Genomic DNA, 25,539 nt, shown 5'->3' with positions numbered 1-25,539 from the left:
GAAACTCTTGGTGAGTATTCTTATTTTCATGCAGAAGTTTAAGAAGAATCTGTTCTCCTTGTATTAGAGCATAATTGGAAAAGCTAGTTATATCACCAAGACTTTGACTGGAGTGTCATATTTTACAAGTATGTGCATAGAATCAGATATGGCTAGGCCGTTTTAAGGAAGGAGCAAATGCTTACAAAGCCCTCTTGGAAGAACCAGCCTGGTACCTGGCTTATGGGAATCCCAGCCTCTAACCAAATAAGACATGTCACTTCCTGGCCAGCCCAGGAAGCTTAAAATATTTTGGTGACCTCAAAAAGAGAGAAATTTACCCAAATCTATAGGCACTACAAATGAAGAATGATGACAAGTTACTGACTTGGCATCCTGACCTCTAGAGGTTTATAAAAGCCCCATCTGAGATTCTCCATAAAAACTCCAGCAAAGTGAACATCGTAAAGTTCTATTTGGTCAATTACCATTCTCACTGCATTTACAGAAATAATTGGGCCAAATTTAATAAGATTAGACTTACTCTGTGAAAAAGTAATCTTACTTTGGTTATCTTTGATCAAAATGAGGGTGATTGAAAAGAGAAATTTTATGTTTCATTGGAAAACTATAACCCACCCTTGTGAGTTATCAGATTCTAGTCCTGTTCATTGTCTTTGAGCTATTTTTCACCTCTTCATAAACTGAATCCTGCTATCTTGCATACTTTTTAAATTTTTATTTAAATTCAATTTAATTACCATATACTGTATTATTAGTTTCAGAGGTAGAATTTAGTGACTCGTCAGTTGCACAGAGCACCTTGTGCTCATTCCATCGCGTGCCCTCCTTAATGCCTGTCACCGAGGTACCCCATCTCTCAAGCCCCTTCCCCTCCAGCAACCCTCAGTTTGTTTCCTATGATTAAGAGTTTCATATGGCATCTTCTTTTATTTTTCCTTCCTTTTCCCTATGTTCATGTTTTGTTTCATGTTTTGTTTCCACATATGAATGAAATCATATGGTATTTGTCTTGCACATTTTTTTAGTAACTAATGTCTCCAATTTTTCTCCCATCCTGCTGACTTCGTATCACTGAAAACTAAAAACTGACCCCCCAAATCCTTACTGAGATTTAGGCTGTCTTGTTCCAAACCCCACCAGCTAGAGCAAAATGACTTGCTAAGAACTTCAAAGGGCTTACTGGGGCAACAGCCTCGGCCAGTGAGGAAGCTCACCGAATGCCCGCATCAGCTGTGCTCTGCTCCAGGGGCATTGATGTCCTCCATCATCTAAAGGTGTGGTGAGCCCAACATCTACAGATCTTGACTAGCTGTCCTGTGGCCTCAGAAACTATGTTTATAGTCTACTCTCACCATTAACCTCAGTTTTGTTTGCCCGTTTCTTCCTTGTCCTAATCTACGCCCTCGCTTCCTTTACAGATCTCTCCCTTCCAAGTTCCTAACCCGAATCCACAACAATCAACCGTGCTTCTTTTTTGAAATTTCAGGAGAAGTTTCAGATGAAAGAAATGGTGGAACACTCAGACCCCCAGATTTGGTATAAAGATTATTTTAATGAGAACACTGGAGCGAAAGAAGATGCAGAGAGAAACCTTACCCCAACTTCCCTTGTCTGACTGAAGCAGAGCTTCTAGAAAATATCACTTCCGTTAAAGGGAGTTGCCTGTGAATTCCACTCCTGTGGAGACAGACTGCCCAGTGCCACTCACATCAAAAAGCCCAAGAGAACCTTTTCTATCTTCTCATTCCAGCCCTTACACCACCCCACCCAACACACACACCTTTTATCTCTGGCTACTGAGGGACTACCCATCACCGAGTATTCAGTGATGGACTGAGTACTGAGCCTAAGTGTAAATAAACTTTGTCTTTTCTCTCCTGACTTGGTCTGTTGCAGATTAATACTCAGGCCCTCAGCCACTGGACCCACGTTGGAAGGGGAAAAATTTTCCTCCCAATTCTTCTTATCTTTCAAGTTCAGAGCAGACCAATCCTTTACTATTCCAAAAGAAACAACAGAAAACATATCACGCAGTTGAAGAATGCCATGAAACAGGGAATTTCCAGTATGCAAAAATTCAATTTTATATGTGAGTCAGTAGGTGGCAGCAAAGAAGAAAGAAGCGTATCTTGATAAACAGAACTGCTCCATGTCCCAGAAATCTAAAAAGCCACTCCTTTAGAGGGTCTGTGCTCTATTTTATCCTGAAAGGTCTTATTCAGACTGAAAAATTCTTCAATATCTCACTGAAAGCAATCCAAAAAATCACAAATAAAATTCAGAAAATACCTTGAAAAAATTTCATATATTCCTGCCAAAAACTGGTTGTGGACATCCACCTTGCTAGGTTGGACACAAATTATATTGGTTTCAAAAAATATGGGGTCACTAGCCAAAACTCTGGAGCCTATAATCCATGGAGGCAGAAGCAAAGGGATGAGCTCAGAGACACTCGTCCTCAAAGTCAGAGGAAAAGGAACATTTTGGCACTTCATAGTAAGCCTTTTTTGGCATTCCAAATGGGAGGGCGGGGATTTCTACCATTCATCTCTAGAAATATATGTGAAACCACAGAAATTGCTCCTAGCCAAATGTTAGCCTTTCCACAGACAGCAGACCAGAAAAGGACTGAGCTCTAGCAATCTCTGGGAGAAACTTCTTTTTTTCCCCATTACTTAATTAAAAAACATGTTCAGCAATGTCAGAAAGAATCCTCCCTTAAATTCTTAAAGATACTTTACACATTCATCTTGCCATTCTTCCCCATCCCAAACCAACATCAGAGCAGCCCATTGCCTAAAATGTAGTCGCTCAACCAACCTCGTTCAGCTGTATTAACTAAAATAAGAAGAGACGCTCCCTCTTCTACAGACACTGATAACACGCTAATGACTAAGAGCAGAGATTCTCCCAATGCCTCTCCAACAAGGTCCGAGTTGTGGGCCTCCACTTACCCTGGCAAACTCCATTGGTTTGGGAAGAAGGCACATGACCATGACATCAAAGCGAACATCACATACTGTCTTCAACCACTTGGTGACAAACTGAGGCTTCAATTTTTCCACCAAACTCCCAACTTCATCATCCATCATATAGGCTGTAGAGTGAAACCACTGAAACACCATGGCCACCAGCCTGGCCAAGCTTTCCGTAGGTGTGTTCTCACTGGGTGTACAGAGACTCACCTGCAAATGGGCAGATTAGACTCTGCTTCAGCCTCTATCCATCTCTACATAATTATTACACATTCGTTTAAAAGCTAAAAAACAAAAATCCAGTAATCCATTCGAAATAAGCAGTTTTATAAATGATGGAGAATCGGTTAACCTAGAAACTGTGTTCCTTGCCGAAAAGATGGATTGCAACAGTGATTTCCCCTGGAGACTGCACCTTTTGATAAGCCTTTTTCCCTATAAGAAATCTATTTTGTAATCTACACTAGATAAATGCTTTTTAAAAAGTTAAGTCTGCAAAGTGAAATTTCATAAATACCTTCAGTGAAAAAATAATCTACCTACATGTCCATTCTAAAAGTATCATATTCCGCTAAGGACTTTCTATCTGTAATAATTCTGAAAGCTTAGAGCCCCCTCATTCACCACATTATAAATAGGCTTTTTAAAACAGCTCATCATTTATTCATTATTCATTCTGTAACAATCTTTTATTAAGCACTCTAGTAGGGGTCAGGAATATACAGAATAAAAAAAATGCTACCCCTGCCTTCCAAAAGTTCACAATAGCAATCATTGTATCATTAGATAATAAGTTCTAGAAGCAAAACATATGAAATTAACAATTAAATACCAATTTGGTAAGACAAAACAAAACATGACTTTTTCAGATAACCATGTGAAAGCATAAAAGAGATGTATTCCTATGGAGACTTAATCTGTCTCCAATGGGCAAAAACAAAAGCCTGCTTCTCTACATAAATGGCAAGTTCAGCTTGTGCAGAATTTGGAAACAGAATGTTTGATCTTTACTGAATGAATGTTGCCAGTGAATCAGTTAAAAACAGTCAACTTCCTTGTGTTAATATGGCTCTAATTTTTCTGGCTATATGCAGACTTGCCATAATTATACAAAAAGTACCACAGAGACTGAACTTTCAGGAAAAATGTCATGTATATAAATGGGATGTAAATGATCTGTAAATTATATTGACTCCAAGGTTTCACAACATACCCTAGCAATTTTTCCATTCGTTATCCATCAAAGGTGCATTTCAAACAGTCCAGGGTCTGGCCAAAAGGCTTAATACTGGCTGTTCATTAGAATCAACTGGGGAGCTTTTTAAAAAGTTCCCAAGATTCTGGGGTGGGATATGGGTATTCTTTAAAAGCCTTCCTAGAGAAATCTACTAGGCAACCCAGGGTTGAGAGTCACTATCCTGGAATATAGAGTACCACTGCTACGATTAATTTTCCACTATTTACTATTTGCTTCTTTAAAAAGAAGGAAATATTGCTCATCGGTGCAATGCTGTCGTGAGAAATAAGAAAGCGAGGAATTATTTTCTTACTAAAAACCATATTCCAAATTGACTGAGTAGCCGCTGGTCGTGTTTATCATCGTCCTTGTTGTCAAAGTCAGTGTTATCCAGGGAATGATGGGAAGAGGAAAGGCCCAGCTGCCGCCGGCGGTTCAGTTCATATTCCCGCTGCTCTGCATGAAACTCGGCTTCTTTCAACAAGCTGCCAGAGATGAGCAATGTTAGGTCAGGCCACCGAAACGCACATTCTAGGCGATGACACATTCAGAGTTACCGCTTCATGAGTACTCACTCCAGCATTCCTCAGTGCTCTCCTTTCAAATGGCAGGAGTTACTCCAATGGGCCTAACTTCCTTTCCTTCCTTGTACTCCATTCCCATTTCAAAAATGAACAGACTGAGGCTCAAAGAGGGTGCTTCCTCCTATCAGTCAGAGTCAAGCAGGACTGATGCGCTCTGGCTTCCAGTCCACCGCCCACCCCACTAGACATCAGTACTCCCCCTCTGTCTAATCTGAAGTTGGGTGGACAGAGATGCATGCTACAAGGAGGGACTGAGGAATCTATACCCAAATCGAAAAATATTCAATACCTAATATTCAAAGATTTGAAGATGAGCAACAAAGACTCCTTTTTTAATCTGCTAAACAAGTCATAATTTTTAAAAATGAAATCCAGGGTCGCCTGGGTGGCTCAGTGGGTTAAAGCCTCTGCCTTCGGCTCAGGTCATGATCCCAGGGTCCTGGGGTGGAGTCCTAAACCAGGCTCTCTGCTCAGCGGGGAGCCTGTTTCCCCCTCTCTCTCTGCCTACTTGTGATCTGTCTCTCTGTCAAATAAATAAATAAAATCTTTAAAAAATAAAACCCAGTGGGGACACCTGGGTGGCTCAGCAGGTGAAGCATCTGATTTCCACTCAGGTGGTGATCTCAGGGGTCCTGGAATAGAGCTCTGTGTTAGGTTCCCCACTCAACAAGGAGTCTGCTTGTCCCTCTGCCCCTCCCCTGCTTGTATACACGCTCCCAAATAAATAAATAAAATCTTTTTTAAAAAAGAAAAATTTTAAAAACCCAGTGTTGGCAAGGATGTAGCAAAAACTAGCCATTTCATACAGTGCTGTTGGCGTTATAAATTCATATACACACTCTGAAAATCAGTTTGGTAATGTATCAATAGCCATGAAATTATTCATACCCTTTGACCCAGCCAACCCTATCTGTCATCTACCCTAAGAAAATTAAAAATACAGAAACAGCACTGTTCACAAAAATATTTATCAAGAGCAATTTATAATAATAAAGAATGGAAGCAAGCTAGAAATCTAAAGGTGGGGGGAAATAATCTAGATGAAAATTATGTTTCCATTAAAAATGGTAAACATGGAAACTGTATAATGACATGCAAAAGAGCTCATGGTATAATGTTATACCAAAAAGAATTACACTGTGATTACGGTTACATAAATAAGAAGTATATTTGAATACAACCAGAAGAAAATGTGCAAAACTGATCATGATGATAGCAGTATGGGTAAGGATTTTTTTTTTCGCTTTCTAAACTTTCCATAATGTTCCATGTGACAAACATTTATTACATTTCTACACCTGTCGCCACTGGAGTAAGAGACACAGAAAAGAGTCCCTACTCCTACAACTGACATTCTAATATTATTTCTTTAATTTTTATTTTTTTAAGATTTTATTTATTTATTTGACAGATCACAAGCAGGCAGAGCAACAGGCAGAGAGGGGGAAGCAGGCTCCCTGCTGAGCAGAGAGCCTGATGGGGAACTGGATCCCAGGACCATGGGATCATGACCCGAGCCCAAGGCAGTGGCTTTAACCCACTGAGGAACCCAGGCGCCCCATTTCTTTAATTTTTTAAAAATCTTGCCTCGATGAGTGTTATACAGAAAGAGAACGAGTCTGGAAATTATCATTTCCCAAGCTCCTTTTACTGTCACGTGACAGAACGGAAAGCCAGCGGCCTGCAGAACCCGACTCTGCACTCACGGCAGAGCCTGCTGGTTTACCCCAGTACCAAATTACCTCGAGTTCTCCCGCACTTCACTGTGTGCGGTCGGTGGGGGTTACCCCTCTTCCCACCCCTCTCTCTGATGGGTGCCTGCTCTTCATTTCCCCCGAGACCCTCAGCTCTGTGCTCCCACAGGACTTCCCACGGTGGTTGGCAACTGCGTGCTTCGGTTGTTATAGTCCCTCCAAGAGTAACCTGAAGGCGCAGACACCATCGTATTCTCTCCTGTCTTTCAAGCGCCTAACACCTGCCTGGTACAATCGATAAAACAAATACGGGATGAATGAATGAAAACATCGTCACTGCTTGATGGCAGGTGAGAGGCTGGGCTGGGGGCTCCTGAAGTTGAATTAACTTTACACATCTCGGGGCGGCGCGCAGAGTGGCTCAAAGCCAAGGTGGTGTTTGGGGCGGGCCCCGAAACCCGCTGCCCGTTACCTGATCACCGCCTCCACCGCGCAGACCAGCTCCTCGGCGCCGCATTCCCGAGTGTTGATGGGCGGAGGGGAGGTCTGATACAGGTGCGTCTCCGAGGCAGCCCCCACTTCATTGCTGTGATGATTCGAGTGGCATCTTTTGCAGTACCGAACAGGCCGGTTTCCGTGACGGCCACAGCACCCCGCTGAAAAGCAGGTGACCACCGCTCTTCTTACGTGAGAACTGCAGTTCTAGAGGCAAATAAATAAATAAATAAATCAGCCAACACTGATCAATGAGGTAAAGGTGGCAAATGGAAAGCTAAGGGGCGACCGGAAGTGGCCACACATTTCTAAACTTTCTACAAGACAGGTTGTCTTTAACCAAGTTAGATCCCAGGCAGAGTTAAAAATAAAGGTAAGAAGTGGGTTCTACTAGCTGAGTGGCAGGAACATCCTAAATGTGAGTGGAACTGTGTTGGGAAGCCCTCTGTTACCTCAGTCATGGGGTGGGGGTGGGGTTCTTTCTGGATTATTTCAAGTTAGTGTTTCAAGAGTTTTCAGCAGAAAGAGGGAGGAAAAGCCCCTGAAACTGTGACCCAGAGAGAGTGCATCATAGCACATCAGAACAGGAAATGAATAGTTTTAACCCCCAGATTAAACCTTCAACATTATTTTATCCACCCCTGGCAGAGCAGATTCCCATCACAGTTCCTCGGTCCTTGCTGTGTGACAGGTAGGGAGCCTGGGTTGCATGAGCTGATGGCCCCAAGCAGGCCGCCCACTCCCACCAGAGCGCTTTCCCTCAAGACCTAAGGAATATGACAAACACCTCGACTGACACCACGGGAACATAGCAAAACACAGCGAGAACCATTCACAGAATCAGCAGCTGACATCAGCTACAGGCAAGGAATCCGCAAAGGAAAGGATGCCAGTGAGAAAAGTAGGGGTGCAGAGAGAATCCGGAGTTCAGAAGGGCTACTCAGAGCCGCCCTGACAAAAGGCAGAGCAGAGAGGCACCATCATGAAGCCATCTGAGGAGCTGTCAGGGAAAATTCCTGACCTCCACAGAAATGTGTGTCCTGAGCTTGTCAGGGATGCCACACCACATACTCAATGTCTTGTATCCCGAGAGCTTTTCAGTCTTTCAGTGGAGCTTATAAAGAGGTGAACAGCTCTATGAGATGTCATACCCTAGGCCATTATGAACACAGAGCTTGGTGAAGATTTGAGAGCCTCCCCCTCCCATGACAGATCTTTTGAGGAGACAGAAGGAAGGAGGCACAAAACCTTCATCCACCACTGACAACCTAGTGAACTGGCTATCGGAATGACCGTTTCAAAGGAAGGTCTCTTCCACTTCGATTTTAGCATGAGCCCCTGGGTCATAGTGCTGAGAAATTGCACCTTCTGAATAGGACACAGGCCAATGAATCATAAAAGCAAGTTTAAAATTTCTGTAATCTTTTTTTTCCTTATTAATAAGGCCTTTAAAAATAATTTGTTAAAGTACAGTATGTTTCTTCTGCAACTGAGGCCTCAGTCTTGTGAGCATCCACGTCAGTCCTGACTTCACCATGTGGTGTATTTTCCCTGCTGTGTCCTTTCTTTCTTTTTCATACACTAACTTTTATTCTGGAAGTACATGAAACTTTATTGATCTGGGGCTTCTGCTCCCCACCAATCCAATACCACACCCAGCTGTGTGGTATATAGCATATGAGCATAATAGCATAGTATATAGCATACTATGAGCATACTAGCTGTGTGGTATACAGCAGAGTATATTCTTAGTGTTTAATTTCTTCCTCTAGGTTATACTTCGTCCTTATTCCTCTAGGATTCCCACTATTCTATAAACAATAGGATGAGGATATGGGTTTAGTGGGAAGTTATTCACTATAATAAAGTCCTGAAGTTTAAGGCCTGCAGTTCACCCTCATATTTTCTGGTTGCAAATTATTTACATTCTTCCCACATGCAAATTCTTGGCTGGAGGTTCAAGGTCTTGTCATCTAAATCAAGTCCAGCTGTGGATGAGGCTCTTTGGGTTGGCTTCCTTGGGTATGTGCCCATTTGCCTTGAATCTAAATGGGCTGCTTTAACCAATGAAGTGATGCCTATATGACTTCTGAGGTCAGATTTCCAAAAGACATGCAGCTTTCACTGGCCATCTTGAAATGTTCTCTTCTCAGACGGTTCCTCACTGGGATATTCAGAACTCTACCATGGTCAAGCCATGTAGAGAGGCAATGTGTACCTAACTATGTCTCTTGTCAACAGTGCTGGCTAAGCCCAGCCTTCAAGTCATCCCATCCCAGAGCTCAGTCACATGATCTGGAAGCTTCTAGATAATTCCAGCCCCCAATTATTCAAGTCTTCCCAGATGAGGCCTCAAACATCATCAACTAGAGATAGGCTATGGACTGTGCCCTGTCCAAATCCCCGGCCAACAGAATCTATGAGCATCGTTAAATGGTGGTTGTTTAATACTGCCATCTTTTGGGTGATTTCTTACACAGTTATCTGGATATGTTGCATATATTAACATTGGAACATCAAGCAAGAGTCGACTTGCTTTATCACCATGTGCCCTCAATTCTAAGTAATATCAGCAATAAAATACTTTACCCCAAAATAGCATTTGGTTGGTTCCAGTTCCAAACAATTGTTGTGGTTCCCACTAAGTTTTAGTAATGTATTTCCAAGCCACAGTCAGTCTTCAACCCATGTGGACTCCACTATATGCATTCCTTTCAAAAGCCAACTAGAGATACTTCCCTTAGATTCAGATTCCGCTGAGCATGGTTTTCCCCAGGCACTCTGTTTCACTACTTTGAATTTTAAACATGAAAAAAACAAAAAACAAAAAAACCTTCCAACCTGGCTCATAGAATGACAGAATTGAAATAAATCAAAGTCTGTCTCTTTACCTTTACAATCTTGCTGCTTATTTCAAACCCCCTGTGCAAATGCAGGACTATGTCCTTCAAAAGAGGCTAACACAAACTGTACCCAAAGCAAGCTCAAACAATTCTCAACCGTTTATGAATTGAATGAATGTTCTCCAAATATAAAATACAACATGTATTAAAAGATAATAAAAATGTGCTAATTTGAAGCTTATTACTAAAAATAATTTTGCTGTAAAAAGGAGGGCAGTGTTAAGAAAAAAAAAAAAAAAGGATCCACTCTGGTGTCAAATATGTTAGGTATAACAGCAGACCTGCTCATTTGGAATATAAAACTGTTTCTCATTCTTGTCTCTCTGGCTTATAAAAAGATTCTCAAAGTAGGAAATAGCCTCAGGATAAAAATCAAATCAAAAGCAGCTGACTGGCTGCACGATCCTTTGTTAAAACTTCAGAAGGATATAAGGCGATGCCTAGTTGAGCCTTTCAGATAGAACAGGGCTTCTAATAATTTTAAGGGCAGACCAAAATGCCCAAAGTATAGAAAGGACTGTCCCCAAAAGAATTACAGATGTAGTTTGGGGGCACTGAACTCCAACAAGATTTACTGAAAACCCAGAGTTTTACAGTAAGTCTTCCTAGCAAAGGGTCACCAACTTAGACTAAAGGGGACAGACATCATTCAACATGAAAGGAAGTCTGTGGGATACATGCAGGAGACAAGCTAAGAGAGTCCCACAGCTGTAACATTCACCATTCTTCTTGGAAAAGAAAGATGTCTCAGAGAATAGAGCAAAAAATTCAGGAGAACAACAATGAGGAAACTACTCCCAGGAAGTAGAACCAGATCCTCGTCAAGGTACGTTCTCCAGCCTTGGAGAACCAATGGAAGAACCATTGACATATTCGTGGCTGGAAGGGCTATCAACCACAGATAGCGATGTGCTGCCCCTTCTTCCTCTGAACGGAGGCCCACAGCTGTTATCCTCTCCCTATCTCACCACTGTGTGTAGGGTGGGGGACGGGGGTTGTAGGGGGTGGATAACTTGCCTTTTTAGTTCACACATCTCTGGAGCAAGAGAATTTTCACCCAAAGAGTTTCATCAGGGGCCAGACCATATGCAGATCACAAGATGATGGACTGAAGCCATAAATGGATTTAAGACTTTAGGAGGTCTGAGGTGGTGGAAGAATTTTACATGTGGAAGCAATGCAAGTAATTATGTCCAGAGGGTAGATTGTGGTACCATAAATATGACCACAGAATTCTCATCACTCCTTCTATAAAGGGGAGAAGTCTATTTTCCTCTCCTGGAATCTTGGCTGGCCTGGGGACTTTCTTTGGCCAGTGGAAGGCAGCAGAATTAATGCTATGTGACTCAGAAATTTGTCTCAAAAGGCCTTGCAATTCAGTAAATCTCATTCACTTCAAACACTGCTGCCTAGTGAACAAATCCAGCCTCGTTCCCTGGAGGATGAGACACATAATGGCAAGAGGGAGAGCCAGACACCCCTGACATCCCAGTCATTCCAGCTGCCCCAGCTGTGGCCCCAGATATAGGAATGAAGTCATCGGGGACCAGCCAATCCCTAGACTTCCAAGCAGCTGACTGCAGGCTCACTGTGAGCCTAGAGGAGTTTATCAAAAGCACTGCCTAGCTGAGCACAGGCCAAATTGTCAATTCACAGAATTAGCAACAAATATCTGTTGTTACTAAGCCACAACATTTTAGGATTAGTATGTACAACAGCCCTGAAATAGCCCTCTAAAGTCCCCACTCAAGACCAAGTCCTAAAATGTTTAAATGACTTGTATATAGTCTCATAGGTAGTTAGGGACAGAGTCGGCCAGAAACCAAGTGTTTCAACCAACTAATCCAAAGTCCTCTGTACGACACCACACTACCTTGCCTGATACGTTCAACTAGAAAAAGAAAGAGGATGGAAATGGCTTAGGAAAACTTTCATAAAAAGTGGTTAAAGTAAATTTGAAAGTGGAATCTTTAACTAGAGATACCATTCAGCTTGCATATAAATAAATATTTCCTATCTATTGTCAGTCTGGGTATGTTTGACACACATGTGTCGGACTATCGGCACTCCACTTCAAAACAAGAAAGATTTTGAGCATACAAGATATATCCTTTACCAAAGTTATGTTGCATGTTCTACATGGTCATTCAGAGCTTTTTTGTGATTAGAGTTACACATATGCTTTTGTTTCAGATTACTCATCAAAAACACTGTGCAGAAGATGGGTGAGCAAAAGCAGAAATGAAAACAGAGAGCATTCAGACATAGCAATCTTGCATGCTAAATCATTTCTTTTCCCCCTTCACGAATACAGTGACATGTACGTACTGGGAAACCAGGGGGCAGAAATGAGGCAGATGTCAATGAATGAATTTACATACACACAGCAAATCATGCCCCACCACATAGATGGTTTGCTCTTACCTTCTTCTGACATATAGCAGATATTTCAGCTGTAAGGGGAAGGCACACAACATATCAACAAAGAAAGACAGCCCATTTTAAATAAGGGCAGCCACACAGGGGAGTAAAAACAAGCCTAGTGACACAACCTCTAGACTTGGCCCAAATAGCGTCTCTCCTGTCTTATTAATGGTCATCTACCCGTGTTTGATGAGGTCAGGAACACCTGTGTGCTCAAATACTTCACCTATTCTTACGAGTAGTTCAACCTCCTTGGACATGACTCAGAATTCAGATCATGTCAAAACCAAAGCAAAGTAACATTCATCTCATCTCCTTGTTAGACAGAACAAAACTGAGAATTGCATGACTTCCTTTTGTTTAAGATTTTATTGGTTTCATTTATTTGCCAGAGAGAGGGAGAAGGAAAGCTGCAGGCAGAAGGAGAAGCAGGCTTCCCGCTGAGCAAGGAGCCTGATGAGGGACTCGATCCCAGCACCCTGGGATCATGACCTGAGCCGAAGGCAGATGCTTAACCAACTGAGCCTCCAAGGCACCCCTTGGCATGGCTTCTTCAGGATCACAAAGGCTATCAATGATAAAGGGAGATTTCGAGACAACGCCTCTGGATTCCCTGTTTATTGCCCTTCCGTTATACCATGACACTGACTGGATGTGATATATTTAGAGCTTTACCATGGAGATGATTTGCTATTTCAAAACTGTAGAAAGAACTTACTAACTTGGATTACTCAGACTTGAACTATTGATTTATATCAGTCCTTAACTAGTGTAAAACCAGCTACATGTCATTTCAGAGCAAGCAATTTTCAAACCCAACTTGCCAGTTGGAATTAGGCTGTCAAACCACGGTCTACTCCGGGACTGACCTTAACAAATGGATACTCTTTGTAGTGTAGCGGGTATACCAAGTATTTCCATGAAAATAATTGCTTGAGAATACATGAAAATAATTTTTCCAAATATATGTTAACATTCCCCTGAAATAGTAAGTGTTCAAAAAATGAACTAACGCATTACTTATAGTATAGTCTGTGTTACAATTTATTAAAAAGATCAAAGGTAAATGTCCCCCAAACTGTCTGGAAATTATGAATCGGTGGGTGACAAATCATAGAAACTTACAACTCAGTTTTTAAAATTGGTTTTGTATAATTAATGTTCATTTAATAGTTTGATATCTTTGAGTTTATCTTAACCCGAGATCAGTGTCACATCTCTAGGTAAATAATTTTATGTTATTATAATTTTGCTTCCAGAGATGAATATCATCTGGAAAAGGTGACCAGAATTCACCAACATTTCTGATATTTAAAAATGTAGTTTAGAACCTGACTATGGGCTTCACCTCAGAACACTGTAAGTTCATTAACAGGGTAGTCTAATTTAAAGGGGGAAAATTTACCTTTACCCATAAAAGCCCAGATCTTTTTACAGATATTCTTAGGAAATTTTTCAGAATGTGTCTTTGAAGGATCTAGAGGTGATATTACTGATTCATTTTATAGATGTAAAGCACTCACTAAGGTAATTTATTTCTTAAGGGTGACATGACCTAATATTAAAAGTTAGACCATAGGGGGCACCTGGGTAGCTCAGCTGGTTAAGCATCTGCCTTCAGCTTAGATCATGATCTCAGGGTCCTGGGATCCAGCCCCGCATCAGGCTCCCTGCTCTGTGGGGAGTCTGTTTCTCCTTCTCCCTCTGCCCCTCTTCCCTGCTCATGTGCTCTCTCTCTCTCTCAAATAAATAAATAAATGAAATCTTTTTTTGAAAAATGAGGACTACAAAGAAATAGTGTAATTATCATCAAGAAAATCACTTTACTTGTTTTTAAATGTTCACAGAATTTAGTTAACATAAGATTTTTACATTATTTTTAAATATGGCGTTTCATAGAAAATCTTTTATTATCTACCTCTGAAGTCCTCCTGTGTGCCTGATGTGTGCTCAGTATGTCCCCAGCTTCTCTCACCTTCCATCTTTCCTCTGTTGTCATTAATACTTCAGCCCCCAATTAAGCAGCTGGAATACCTGCTTCCAGATGTATAAAGGAATGCTCTGTCTGGAACCTGCCGACTTATCAGACATAGCCTTCAGAACTTCAACAAACTATGAGCACTACCCCATCCCATCTTTCATTGAGGTGAGTCACATATACTTTATCCCCACTTTACTGGGGAGACGGAGTCTCTGAACAATTAAATGATTTTCCCTAAAAACGGAGAACTATTAATAGTGGTAGGAGAAAGACTTATTCAGTGTTCTTCCCACTTATGTTCCCTATTCTCTTTCTGACCTGGCACAGCAAACACCATTGGCAATGCCTGTTATATACACAGAAATTCTCCCAAGACATAGTTCAGCAAGGCTTCTGTCATAAGGAATCCTCTTAATTTTGGTTGAGATGATACCTCTTCTTTCCAAATGTGTGGGTATAAGCAAGACACGGATACAATGATTCGCTGCAATGACTATTCATAGAATATAATACCTTGGTTACTGTCTTTATAAAATAATACAGTACAAAAGGAGAGAAACCAACCATGCCATTAGTCATGATTACTTATTATTCATCCTTTCTGAAGTAAACCATACCTTGTGGCAGAAGAACATCAATCAACCATTCACTGTGGTCCCTATAAAGAAAAACAAAATTCATTTTTGAGCTGCTTTGCAATGTTACCCTTCCATGTGAACATTTATAAGCTGTACACTATTGCTAGAAGGTTTTCAATAGAAAGGAAATGTAATTAAGAGCACTATCATAATAAACTTTTTGAATGTCTAATGCATTTTAGCTAAATTATAAATTATAGGCATTTCATCATATTCAGTTATCTTTAAATGATACTTTCCAGATGCTAATTAAGCGAACCAAAGTACAGCATGATTTGTACAATGCTCAGTGTGGTTCTGTGAAACTAACAAGCAGAGAGAATCCGTTTGAATTACACCTCATATTTGAAAGCCATGGTCTTCTTTTATTTTTCTCTGTGGCCTTTTTTAACAGGGTCACTTGAAATTTGGAGCTGTTTTATTCCATGGAATTGCTTTTTCTTATCCCATGGAGAGAAATATTGCAACTTTTCAAAGCTGAAATCTCTCTAATTAAAGTTTGCTATTTGTCAGATATCTGACAAAGCAACCTTTCAAAAACAAAAAGGCTAGTGGGAAATGCGAGTGATGTGACCAATTTAAGTACAACTGATTGCTCTTATCTTCTTTTGTTGCCCTATTTCCTTTTCTTGCAGGACCCATATACAACTGATTGCTCTTATCTTCTTTTGTTGCCCTATTTCCTTTTCTTGCAGGACCCATATACCTACCCTGCAATCCTCTGGCTGCATTCTTCACAGAGATACAATGGAGGTGGTTTATCCCCCAGAGCTACAGACAGGGAAGGGTCTATACACATCTGAAACACATGAAAAAGCAGAATGAACTCTCTTATCCTGTTTATCACATCCCTCATATCATGAGCACAAAGGTTTGATTTGTGACAGATTTTCAAAAGCCAAGTGGAATAAATATTTTTAGTAAAACCCGCTTAACCTATAGCACAGCTGCTTTTCCTGCCCTGGCTGATGAGTCCACACTGGACATTTAAATGTGCCTACTCTGGTTTTTCATTTCTCCTGTTATCTGCAATTGAGTAACAGATAGTGTCAACAAATCTACCCTCATTCCACAAAGAGAAAAAATCCTGTTCAATGGTGGCTCGAATTGCCCCTATATACCTCGTACATTCATTCCTGCATGAAAGTGGTAGTAAACACAGCAGTATCTCTTTTGGAAGAGGAAAATATATTAAAATTTTAAAAATCATAACTGTAACCAAAATTCTGGCAGTAGAAAATTCTGCTTCTTGAATAAAAAAAACCTCAATTCAAAAAATGTCATGTGAAATCTAACACTGAGGAACTCACTTTTCTTATTCTGGAATCTAAATTCTAAATCAATCATCCAATGTCACATTTTCAGGTATTTTTTCTTCCATACATGACCTGTGGTTCATTTAACACCATGTGCCCTGTTCACTTCTGAATTATTTATGGCTGAGTTTTCATGAGCTGAAGCCCAGAGATGAAAAGTGTTCACTTTGCTGTTGGCCATTGGGATATTTCAAATATCTGGATGTTTAAAATCAAGGAAACATGACTAGCTGAATCTTGTATGTTGCATCAGGTTAAATGTCTATACATTACCAAAGTCATTTTGTTTTCTGTTCCTGTCCAGCAAGAAATAATCAATCCACTGCTATAGCTGATTGTGCACTTAATATGCCTCGGACACAGATTTTTCTGGAACTCCACCCTTCCTTTTCTTTAGTTGTTTTTACTGATTAGGAAGGGAAAACAAACCAACTTACAACTCAACCAGCCTATCATTTAAAGTTAAAACCCTGAAAAGTCTCACATGTCATCCTTCCACAGAGCCCTGTGGATCTTTTCTAGATCATTCCAATTTTAGTATATGTGCTGCTGAAGTGAGCACAATACTGAAGAGTTTCAACGATGGGGGAAACAAGAGCGGGAATTCCTAAATTTCAATCGCTATACCAACAAAACCTGTAAACTATATACTTCCCCATGCTAAAGGCCTAGTATGAAAATTTTCCTTAGATAAATTTCATGCTTCCTTTGATGTGATGAACAACTACTTTTTGGTGTGTTAAATGAGGGACTAGCAAACTTTCTGTAAATGACCAGAGAGTCAATAGTTCAGGCTTTGTGGAGATACACTCTCTGACACAACTACTCAACTCTGCTGTTGTAGCATGAAAGCAGACATAGACAGATACAGAAGCAAATGAGCACAGCTGTGTTCCAATAAAACTTTACTGACAAAACAGTCAGCAGACCAGATTTGGCTGGGGGCCATAGTTAGCTGACTCCTGTGTTAGAGAATTATCTGGGCTCTAGTGTATTTCATAAATTGATCTGCAAACAGAACCAAGTAAAACCAAAAGCAGAGTGTTATATAATAAACTCTAAGTTCCAGCATCTTTTCATTTTGAATTCTGTTGCAGCCCTTGGCTCTTGCCTTAAAAAGTACATTTTTGTAATGTATTGCAACAAAAATAGATAATACTTTTCTATTTGGCAAATCATCACTGCCTACTGGTAAAGTTCATAAATATGGAGATGGTAGACTTTTTGTGAGGATAAATCCACTTTCCCTGAATTTTTCCCAAGTGCCCGATGTAGACCTGTTCTTCCATTAGTTACTTCACTCTCATTTCTAATGAGTTATTGATACTCCTGTCAGGTAAAGATATTTTTTCATTCGACTCAAAGGGATAAACTCCTACGAGGTTGGAGCTATAATCATTACAGATTAGCTAGGTGACCTCGATCATGGTAAATGAATTAGGTCACATGACCCATCACATTTGTGGACAGTAGGGTCAATTCCATTTACTCTAAACATGTCAGTTTACATCTATATTAATATGTTCATAGCTGACCGCTACATTAAAAAATAGTTATTTTCCATTTATAAACACAATTATGCCCAATGTAGAGGCTTAAGAAAATGGAGAAAAGAAAAAAATTTAAATAACTCATTAACCCGCCATCTCAATGCAACCAGTAATAACATTCTGATGAGCAGGAATATGAGTATAAATATAATATATGTGATTTTAAATTAAATTGGCATCATACTATAAAGGATGATTTCCTTTTCATTGAACATTATTCTGTAAGTATCTGGATGTTGGGTACCCTTGGCCTGTATGTCACATGGTCATACCCACCTGGGTTTGGGGAACGCTCGTATTGCAATGAAAAAACAATACTGAGTCAGATCTGTTGTCCTGCAAAAACAGCCCCAGCACAGGAAGCACTAACAAGAATGTTACCTTTACAGGGAAGCAGAGTCAAAATACAAAAGAAAACTCTTTAGGAATGCTGGAATTCAGAAAATAAAATTTGGAGGGGGTGCTGATAAAAATATTTAAGAACTAGATAGAGGTGGTGGTGGCACAGCATTATGAATGTGCTAAATGTCATTGAATCGTTCACTTTAAAAAGGTTAAATTGATGTGAATTTCACATCACCTAAAAATGGAAGAGAAAGTAGGATGGTTTGGCATGTCCTGCAGGACTGGCTACAAGGAACAGCCAGTAAGCAAAGCAAAGGCCAGCAAGAGGGGTGGACTAAGCTGTTTGCCGAGAAGAATGGGAAAAAATCTAATTTGTGATGTCTTTGGGGAGTGGGAAACCAAAAATCATTAGTAATTATGAAGTTAAAGGACTCCTGAGAATGTAGTCTGACATACAATCAGAGAAAAAAATAAGTGGAAAGACCAGACAAGCACCTCCTTTCTGTTGGTGTCTGAGTGAACCAAAAGAGGGCATTGTAACATAAGCCGGAAGAGGAAAGGACAGGTGAAGAAACTAAAGTAAGAGAGCTGCATGATTCTCAACACTGGAAGAATTAAGCTAAAACCCAGGGATAATATATGAGCACGACACGTGTTTGTCTCAGAATGTCCATGCACAGAAGAAAAGTACCTTGGAGTCCCAAACGTCTGTGGAAGTTCAGAGGAGGTGTGCTCACAGCAGAATGGGAGAGACTGAGCCTCCACTGCTAGACTTCCCTCGTCTGCTCTTTCTCAACATAAGTTCATTCAACTTGACTTTATCAAAAGCAGAGATGAAATATAGTAATACAAGAAGGTCCTCTGCTAGTAAAATACGTCTGGATGACTACGTTATTATTGGCACTCCTCTGACTTTTCTGATATATGAAACACATTTTGGTCCATTTGTACTTCTTTTTGGTTCCATTTATATTTATATTTCTTATATCTCATGTTACCTCTTCCACTCTGTTTCTATAAAATGATACTATCATGTTTCTATTATTTGGTAATCTTCACAATCTTCCTGTTTATAGAAGAAGGGAGGCAAACTCTCAGGACACTAGGTTCTAATAGGTATCTGTGAACTCTAACAACTTGATGTTACTCCTACTCTTCTTATTATAAAAAATTAATCCTTGCAAATCCAGACACAGGTCTCTCCAGCCAAGTACTGAAACCAACATATATACCATAAGTAATTTTGTTAAAAGGTGTGATTGTTTTTCTTAACATTCGACTTCAAAGATTCAGGGTTATAACAAGACAGGGAAATTTGTGGTGGTAAAACAAGAATAAGGTTTAGAGTCAAGGTACCTGGTTCTGGCTTAGGAAAGAGTCTTGCCTCTCTAAATTCCCGTTCCCTTGGGACACCTGGGTGGCTCAGTGAGTTAAAGCCTCTGCCTTTGGCTCAGGTCATGATCCCAGGGTCCTGAGATCGAGCCCCGCATCGGGCTCTCTGCCTGCCTCTCTGCCTACTTGTGATCTCTGTCTGCCAAATAAATAAAAATTTAAAAATCTAAAAAATAAAGATTAAAAATTAAAAAATTAAAAAAATAAACCCCTGTTCCCTTACCTCTAACATACTTTTTCCATGTGTTTGCTCCCCAACTACCCCTAAGTCATATCTATGATCTGAGCCAAAATTTAACAATTTTATTCATTTTGGTCATATGACTCTTGAATTTTCAGTTATATACCAAGCTCTCATAATCTGAAATGAGTGAAACAGGGGCAAAGTATATTTCCTTGAGTTTATTAAAAAAAGAGAGAAGCCAAGTAGGACTATGTAAGAGTTCCACCAGGATTATTCTAATAATTACTCATTGCTACACACCACTTGACCAAGAACTCATAGCCAAACCCTTCAGTCACCACTATTCATTGCTCTGTCTTCAACCAATCCACCAAAGCACGGTCAGATTGAACACACAAGTGCTTGAGTTTATCACAGAGTGCAGGCCTTTCTGCTTTATGGAGAAGTATGCAGTCTACTCCATTTCATTCAGCTCCTGATAATCTGACCACTGACAATACAATATGGCACCATATTTATCTAATAAAACAGTACCTTCACAGCTGGCTTGTTAATTGCGTTGTGGCATTCAATGTGCTGGCAGTGGATGGGATTCCAAGCTGTAAAGCAAAGCATAGCTGATGAACACTCCTCATTGAAGTTATTAGAGCTCTAGTAAAAGCATAGCAGATATTACACTAGGTTTCTTCTTCCTAAGCAGAACCATCGCCAGAAGGCTTCCTAAGATAATCATTTTAAATCTAAGGCAAATTTAAAAATTGAACAAAGATATCATAACTCCATTTATTTTTCCATAGAAGAGACAAGCTAGTATAAGGTATAAGGTAGTATAACAGTGCCATTATATTACTTCCCAATGATATACTACTATCAGTAAGTTCTCCAAGGTTTATACATATCTATGGTTTCACTTCATTCTTCCAGCAACCCTGTGGAATAGGTATAGCAGATTATAAATCTCATTTCCTATATTAGTAAGTAGAAGTTACAAAGCTTAAGTAGCCCACTGGGGTCACAGAGTTAATAAATGACAATTTGAGACTAAACCTCTATCTCTTGGTTTTTAACACTGATCTTTCTATTGTAGTACATATTAAGCTGAGCATCCTAGATTTCTGGCACCAGGAAGTATTTCAAACTCATAATAACTGAAATGAATGGTAAGGCAACCTCCACTATCCCATGTTCCACCCCAAATGTAGAGAATGGAAAATGAATTTCTTGCCCAAATGAAATCTCTCTCTCTCTCTTTCATATCACAAACTGTGACCCACAGACTAACCTCTGCTAATTTGCTAATACCCACTCCTTAACACAATATCACACAGAATGAAGATAAGACTAAGTGATCTGGGATAGATCAGAATGAAAGTCACAACAAGTAACTATCTTCATCTAGATTATTTGGTAGTTCAAAGCACTTAGCTAATAATACTCCATCATTTAAAAATGCAATAAAGGGGTGCCTGGGTGCCTCAGTCAATTAAGTGGCTGCCTTCGGCTCAGGTCATGATCCCAGGGTCCTGGGATGAAGCCCCACATTGGGCTCCCTGCTCAATGGTGAGCCTGCTTCTCCTTCTCCCTCTGCCAGCCACTCTGCCTACTTGTGCTCTCTATCCCTCTGTCAAATAAATAAATAAATCTTTTGAAAAAAATAAATTAAAAAATGCAATAAAATTACATGTTTGAAAGTAGGATATTTTTCTAAATTGTCAAATTCTAATCTTATAGGAGTATGATTGGCTTAATATACTAGAATTGGCAGATGAGAGGATATTTTTACTTAGTTATATGTCCAATTATAATTCAAAACTATATATTATTATTCCAGACCATACAAAGTTTTCTGTCCAGAGGTGTTCCGACTTCAAATCTTCTAGCCTATGGTTAGACAAGATATGTGTCTGATTTGAAATTTAGGAAAATAAGGTCAACAGAGCCATTGACTTGAAAAAATACACAATGGGTCAATTTATTTAAAATAAGACAAGAAATACAGAACAAAAACCACTACTCTAAAAAGCACAGTATCATATTGATTATAATTTTAGGGAGAACAAAAGAATAAATAAATCAGGAAAGAATGGATAAACGAAGAAATAATCTGAATACAAACATTCTGTAACTATAAAATGTTTCCTACATGTGGAAAAGTCAAGATGAATATAGATAGCAGCAACAAGTTTTCTTCTGTAATTAGAGAAACCTTGCAAAAAAGACTGCTTTTAACCAGTATATGAGTTGCAAATACATAGGACATGTGTCTCTTCCTCCAATCCCAAACTCATGACAGATGTCACTAATCCGTAAGAGCATCCCTTCCTGTTGAGTCCAGAAGTGGCCTTAAAATCCTTCTCAACACAGAGGTCCACAGAGTTACCACTAGTCAAACAGAGTTGGCACACAAGATAAAATCTGCTAGCCATTACTGAATCCTTATATTATAAGAATATTTTCAGATCACTTTATAAATATTAAGGAGCCTTGGGGCACCTGGGTGGCTGAGTGGATTAAAGCCTCTGCTTTCAGCTCAGGTCATGATCCCAGGGTCCTGGGTTCGAGCCCTGCATCGAACCTGCTTCCCCTCCTCTTTCTCTGCCTGCCTCTCTGCCTACTGTGGTCTCTGTCAAATAAATAAATAAAATCTTTTTTTAAAAAATAAAGCTAGAAAAAAAAATATTAAGAAGCCTTGACACTTATAGATAGAAGTAATAGTTAAGATATGTAACAACTGCTATGGCAAAGGTACAAGGAAATAAGAATGTATAACAGCCACAGCAGTTGATCAGGGCTCTAAAGACTCCTGCCTTGCCAGAAATTAATGGTTTACATGTAGATGGTGGGGATATGTGGGAGGTCCTACTCCTCTAATATTTTATTTCATTTTTACAGAGTGTCACTGAATTAAGAATAGATTGTAGGATACCTCATTTGGTTTACCAAAGTCACACTAAGCTTTAAACTTACCAGAATAGGGATTATTAGTTTTTCTTGGGCATCAAAAATCACTTGTCAAAATTTCAAATATATGATGCCTGAAACTCATGTTAAATCTGCTGAATCAAGATCCTTAAAAGTAGAGGACAGGTATTTTTTTTAATTGGTAAAACCACTACAATTGGGGTGCCTGGGTGGCTCAGTGGGTTAAGCCGCTGCCTTCGGCTCAGGTCATGATCTCAGGGTCCTGGGATCGAGTCCCGCATCGGGCTCTCTGCTCAGCAGGGAGCCTGCTTCCTCTTCTCTCTCTCTGCCTGCCTCTCTGCCTACTTGTGATCTCTGTCAGATAAATAAATAAAATCTTAAAAAAAAAAACTACAATTGATTCTGATATAGGATCAATCTACATATCTTACTGTATGATAAATTCAGTCATGATAGATCTCCCTTCCTTTGAAAATAAAAATAAAAAATATATAATCTAAAAACATGGCAGATAAGAAATCTTCTTCTAACTACAATAGAGTAACTGGTATTAGTCTGGTCCTCCCATCATAAACAATTATAAAATGCAAAAATATATACAAAACAACTGTTTTCAGAAATTAGATAATAGGTAGTGCAGAACAAAGATCCTTGAGGGAAGAGAAACAATAAAGTCAGTCCTACAATCACCCCGGTTTTCTTCCTAGAAGCAATTTCTGGACCTTGGGTATGAAAGGAGAAAGATAAGCACAGTTGGGTGGTTTCATTGAATTGAGGGGACAAAACCTGGAATATAAAGAAGCAAGGTGACTTATATTTGCTACATAGTACAGCAAAGAAGAGGGAGTTACGCTAAGAAAGAGCTCCAGAAATCTGAATAAGAATCTTTTTAGGTCTTCGGCTTTAGAATAAGCAGAACTTGTGTAAGACTACTTAGAGGACAACTATGCAGAATCTGTAAGAATAATTCCTACATTTCATCTGAGAGATATTCAAGTTCCAGCCAATCAGAGTGAAGGGAACTGAGTGAAAACCTGGAACATTCAATAGAGACTCTAGGAGGTTATACCTTAGCAGTACGGTTAAACTAACATTAGGGAAAAAGTTATTCCAGTCTCCCCCTAACAAAGCATAAGGACAAGCCCTAAAAAGGTCAAGTTGATCCACCAGTAACTTGAGAGCCAAAGCAAACCTCAAAACACTATAATGGAAGAAAACAAAACCCAGATACTAAATAACATAATACTCATAAAGTCCAACATCCAGTAAAAATTATTCAATATTTGAAAAAGAAAGAAAATGTTACCCATAATCAGGGGGGGGAAAACTGATCAATAGAAATAAACCCAGAAATTATAGAAGATGAGGTAGTTAGCAAACAAGAACTTAAAAACAGCTATTATAAACACAGTCAAAGGAAAATATGAACACAATGAGAATAGAGATGAAAAATACATAAAAGAACCAAATGGATTTTCTAAAATTAAAAATGTAATATAGAACATGGAAAATCCACTGAATGGGCTTAATGGTAGATTAGGCAATGCACAGGGAAAGATCAGTGAATTAGAAGACATAGCAGCAGAAACTACTGAAACTGAAGAACTGGAAGAAAAATAAACAGAGCTTCAGTGAGCTTTGGGAAAATATTAGGCAGTATAAAGCACATCTGGCTAAAAGTCCAAAGGAGTAAAAGGTGGGAGGAGGGAGATATTTGAAAAAGCAATGAAAAATCTTTTAAATTTGATTAAAAAAAAACTATAAGCCCACAGATCCGAGAAGCTCAATGAATCCTGGGCAAAATAAAAGCAAAGAAAATCACACCAAAATTCATTATAATCAAACTCATGAAAAACCATGATAATGAGAAAATCTTAATAGCAACCAGGAAAAAAAAACAAAAAACAGACACATTACTTACAGGGGAACAAAGATAAGAATGATCGCTGATTTCTCGTCAGAAACAATGCAACCCAGAAGACAATGGAAGGACATCTTTATTAGGCTGAAAGAAAAAAACTGTCAACCTAGAATTCTATAGCCAGTGAAAATATCCTTCAAAACTGAATATAAAATAAAGACTAATTGAAGACAAACACAAGATAAGAGAATTCATTGCCAGCTGAGCTCCACAACAAGAAACGTTAAAGAAAGCCTGAAGGAAAATGATACCAGATGGAAGCTAGGACCTACACTAGACATAGTGTTCTGCACATGGCAAATATGGTGAACAAAGGACTTTCTACCCATATTTGTGTAATGTTAAAAAATGATTTACTGTTTAAAACAATAAGCCATGTATTGTGAAACTAAAAATATATATGGAAGTAAATATTTGATAACAAGAACAAAAATTATGGGAGGGAGGAAATGAAAGTGTTCAGGCCTCTTACATTACATATAAACTAGTATAATATTATTTGAAGGTAGACTGTGAAGTTAAAAGTACATATTGTAAACCCTAGAGCAATTCTTCTTAAAAATGGTATAGCTGATAATTCAATGCAGAGATAAAATGAAATACTAAAAACAATTAACCAAAAAGAACCAAAAAGAAGACAAGATTTTTTTTAAAAAGGGAGCAAAGAATAGATGGGACAAATAGAAAACAAGTGTAAGATGACAGACTTCAGCCCAACCATATGTAATTACATTAAATGTAAATGACTTAAACAATAATTACATGGCATGTAAATGATAAAAGGCAGAGATTGTCAAAAAGGATTTAATTTTTTTCAAAAAAAATTACCCAAATATATTCTGCCTGTGAGAAACACACTTGGAAATATAAAGATAAATAAGTTAAAAGTGAACGGAGGTGGACCTGGCTGACTCAGTCAGAAGGGCATGCAACTCTTGATCTCAGGATTGGGAACTTGAGCTCTACATTGAGTGC

General features: G+C 39.3%; 1 protein-coding gene and 1 pseudogene across 9 annotated transcripts in view; both read right to left on the bottom strand.

Annotated features, from left to right (window-relative positions):
* Positions 1-25,539, bottom strand: part of UNC79 (unc-79 homolog, NALCN channel complex subunit) — a 240,367-nt gene that overhangs the window by 130,709 nt on the left and 84,119 nt on the right. For all 9 annotated transcript variants that reach the window (XM_059182968.1, XM_059182961.1, XM_059182963.1 and 6 more), the window contains exons 8-14: positions 20,256-20,320; positions 15,645-15,733; positions 14,914-14,954; positions 12,316-12,344; positions 6,966-7,195; positions 4,529-4,700; positions 2,958-3,188 (exon numbers count right to left, since the gene is read on the bottom strand). In XM_059182968.1, coding sequence (XP_059038951.1) covers positions 2,958-3,188; positions 4,529-4,700; positions 6,966-7,195; positions 12,316-12,344; positions 14,914-14,954; positions 15,645-15,733; positions 20,256-20,320 — 857 coding nt within the window. The remainder of the gene's footprint in view (positions 1-2,957; positions 3,189-4,528; positions 4,701-6,965; positions 7,196-12,315; positions 12,345-14,913; positions 14,955-15,644; positions 15,734-20,255; positions 20,321-25,539) is intronic.
* On the bottom strand, positions 16,715-16,812 carry LOC131837459 (U6 spliceosomal RNA; annotated as a pseudogene).

This window comes from Mustela lutreola, chromosome 7 (assembly GCF_030435805.1).
Source record: "Mustela lutreola isolate mMusLut2 chromosome 7, mMusLut2.pri, whole genome shotgun sequence".
NCBI classification, from domain to species: Eukaryota; Metazoa; Chordata; class Mammalia; order Carnivora; family Mustelidae; genus Mustela; species Mustela lutreola.
This window is presented reverse-complemented; position numbering and strand designations above follow the sequence as displayed.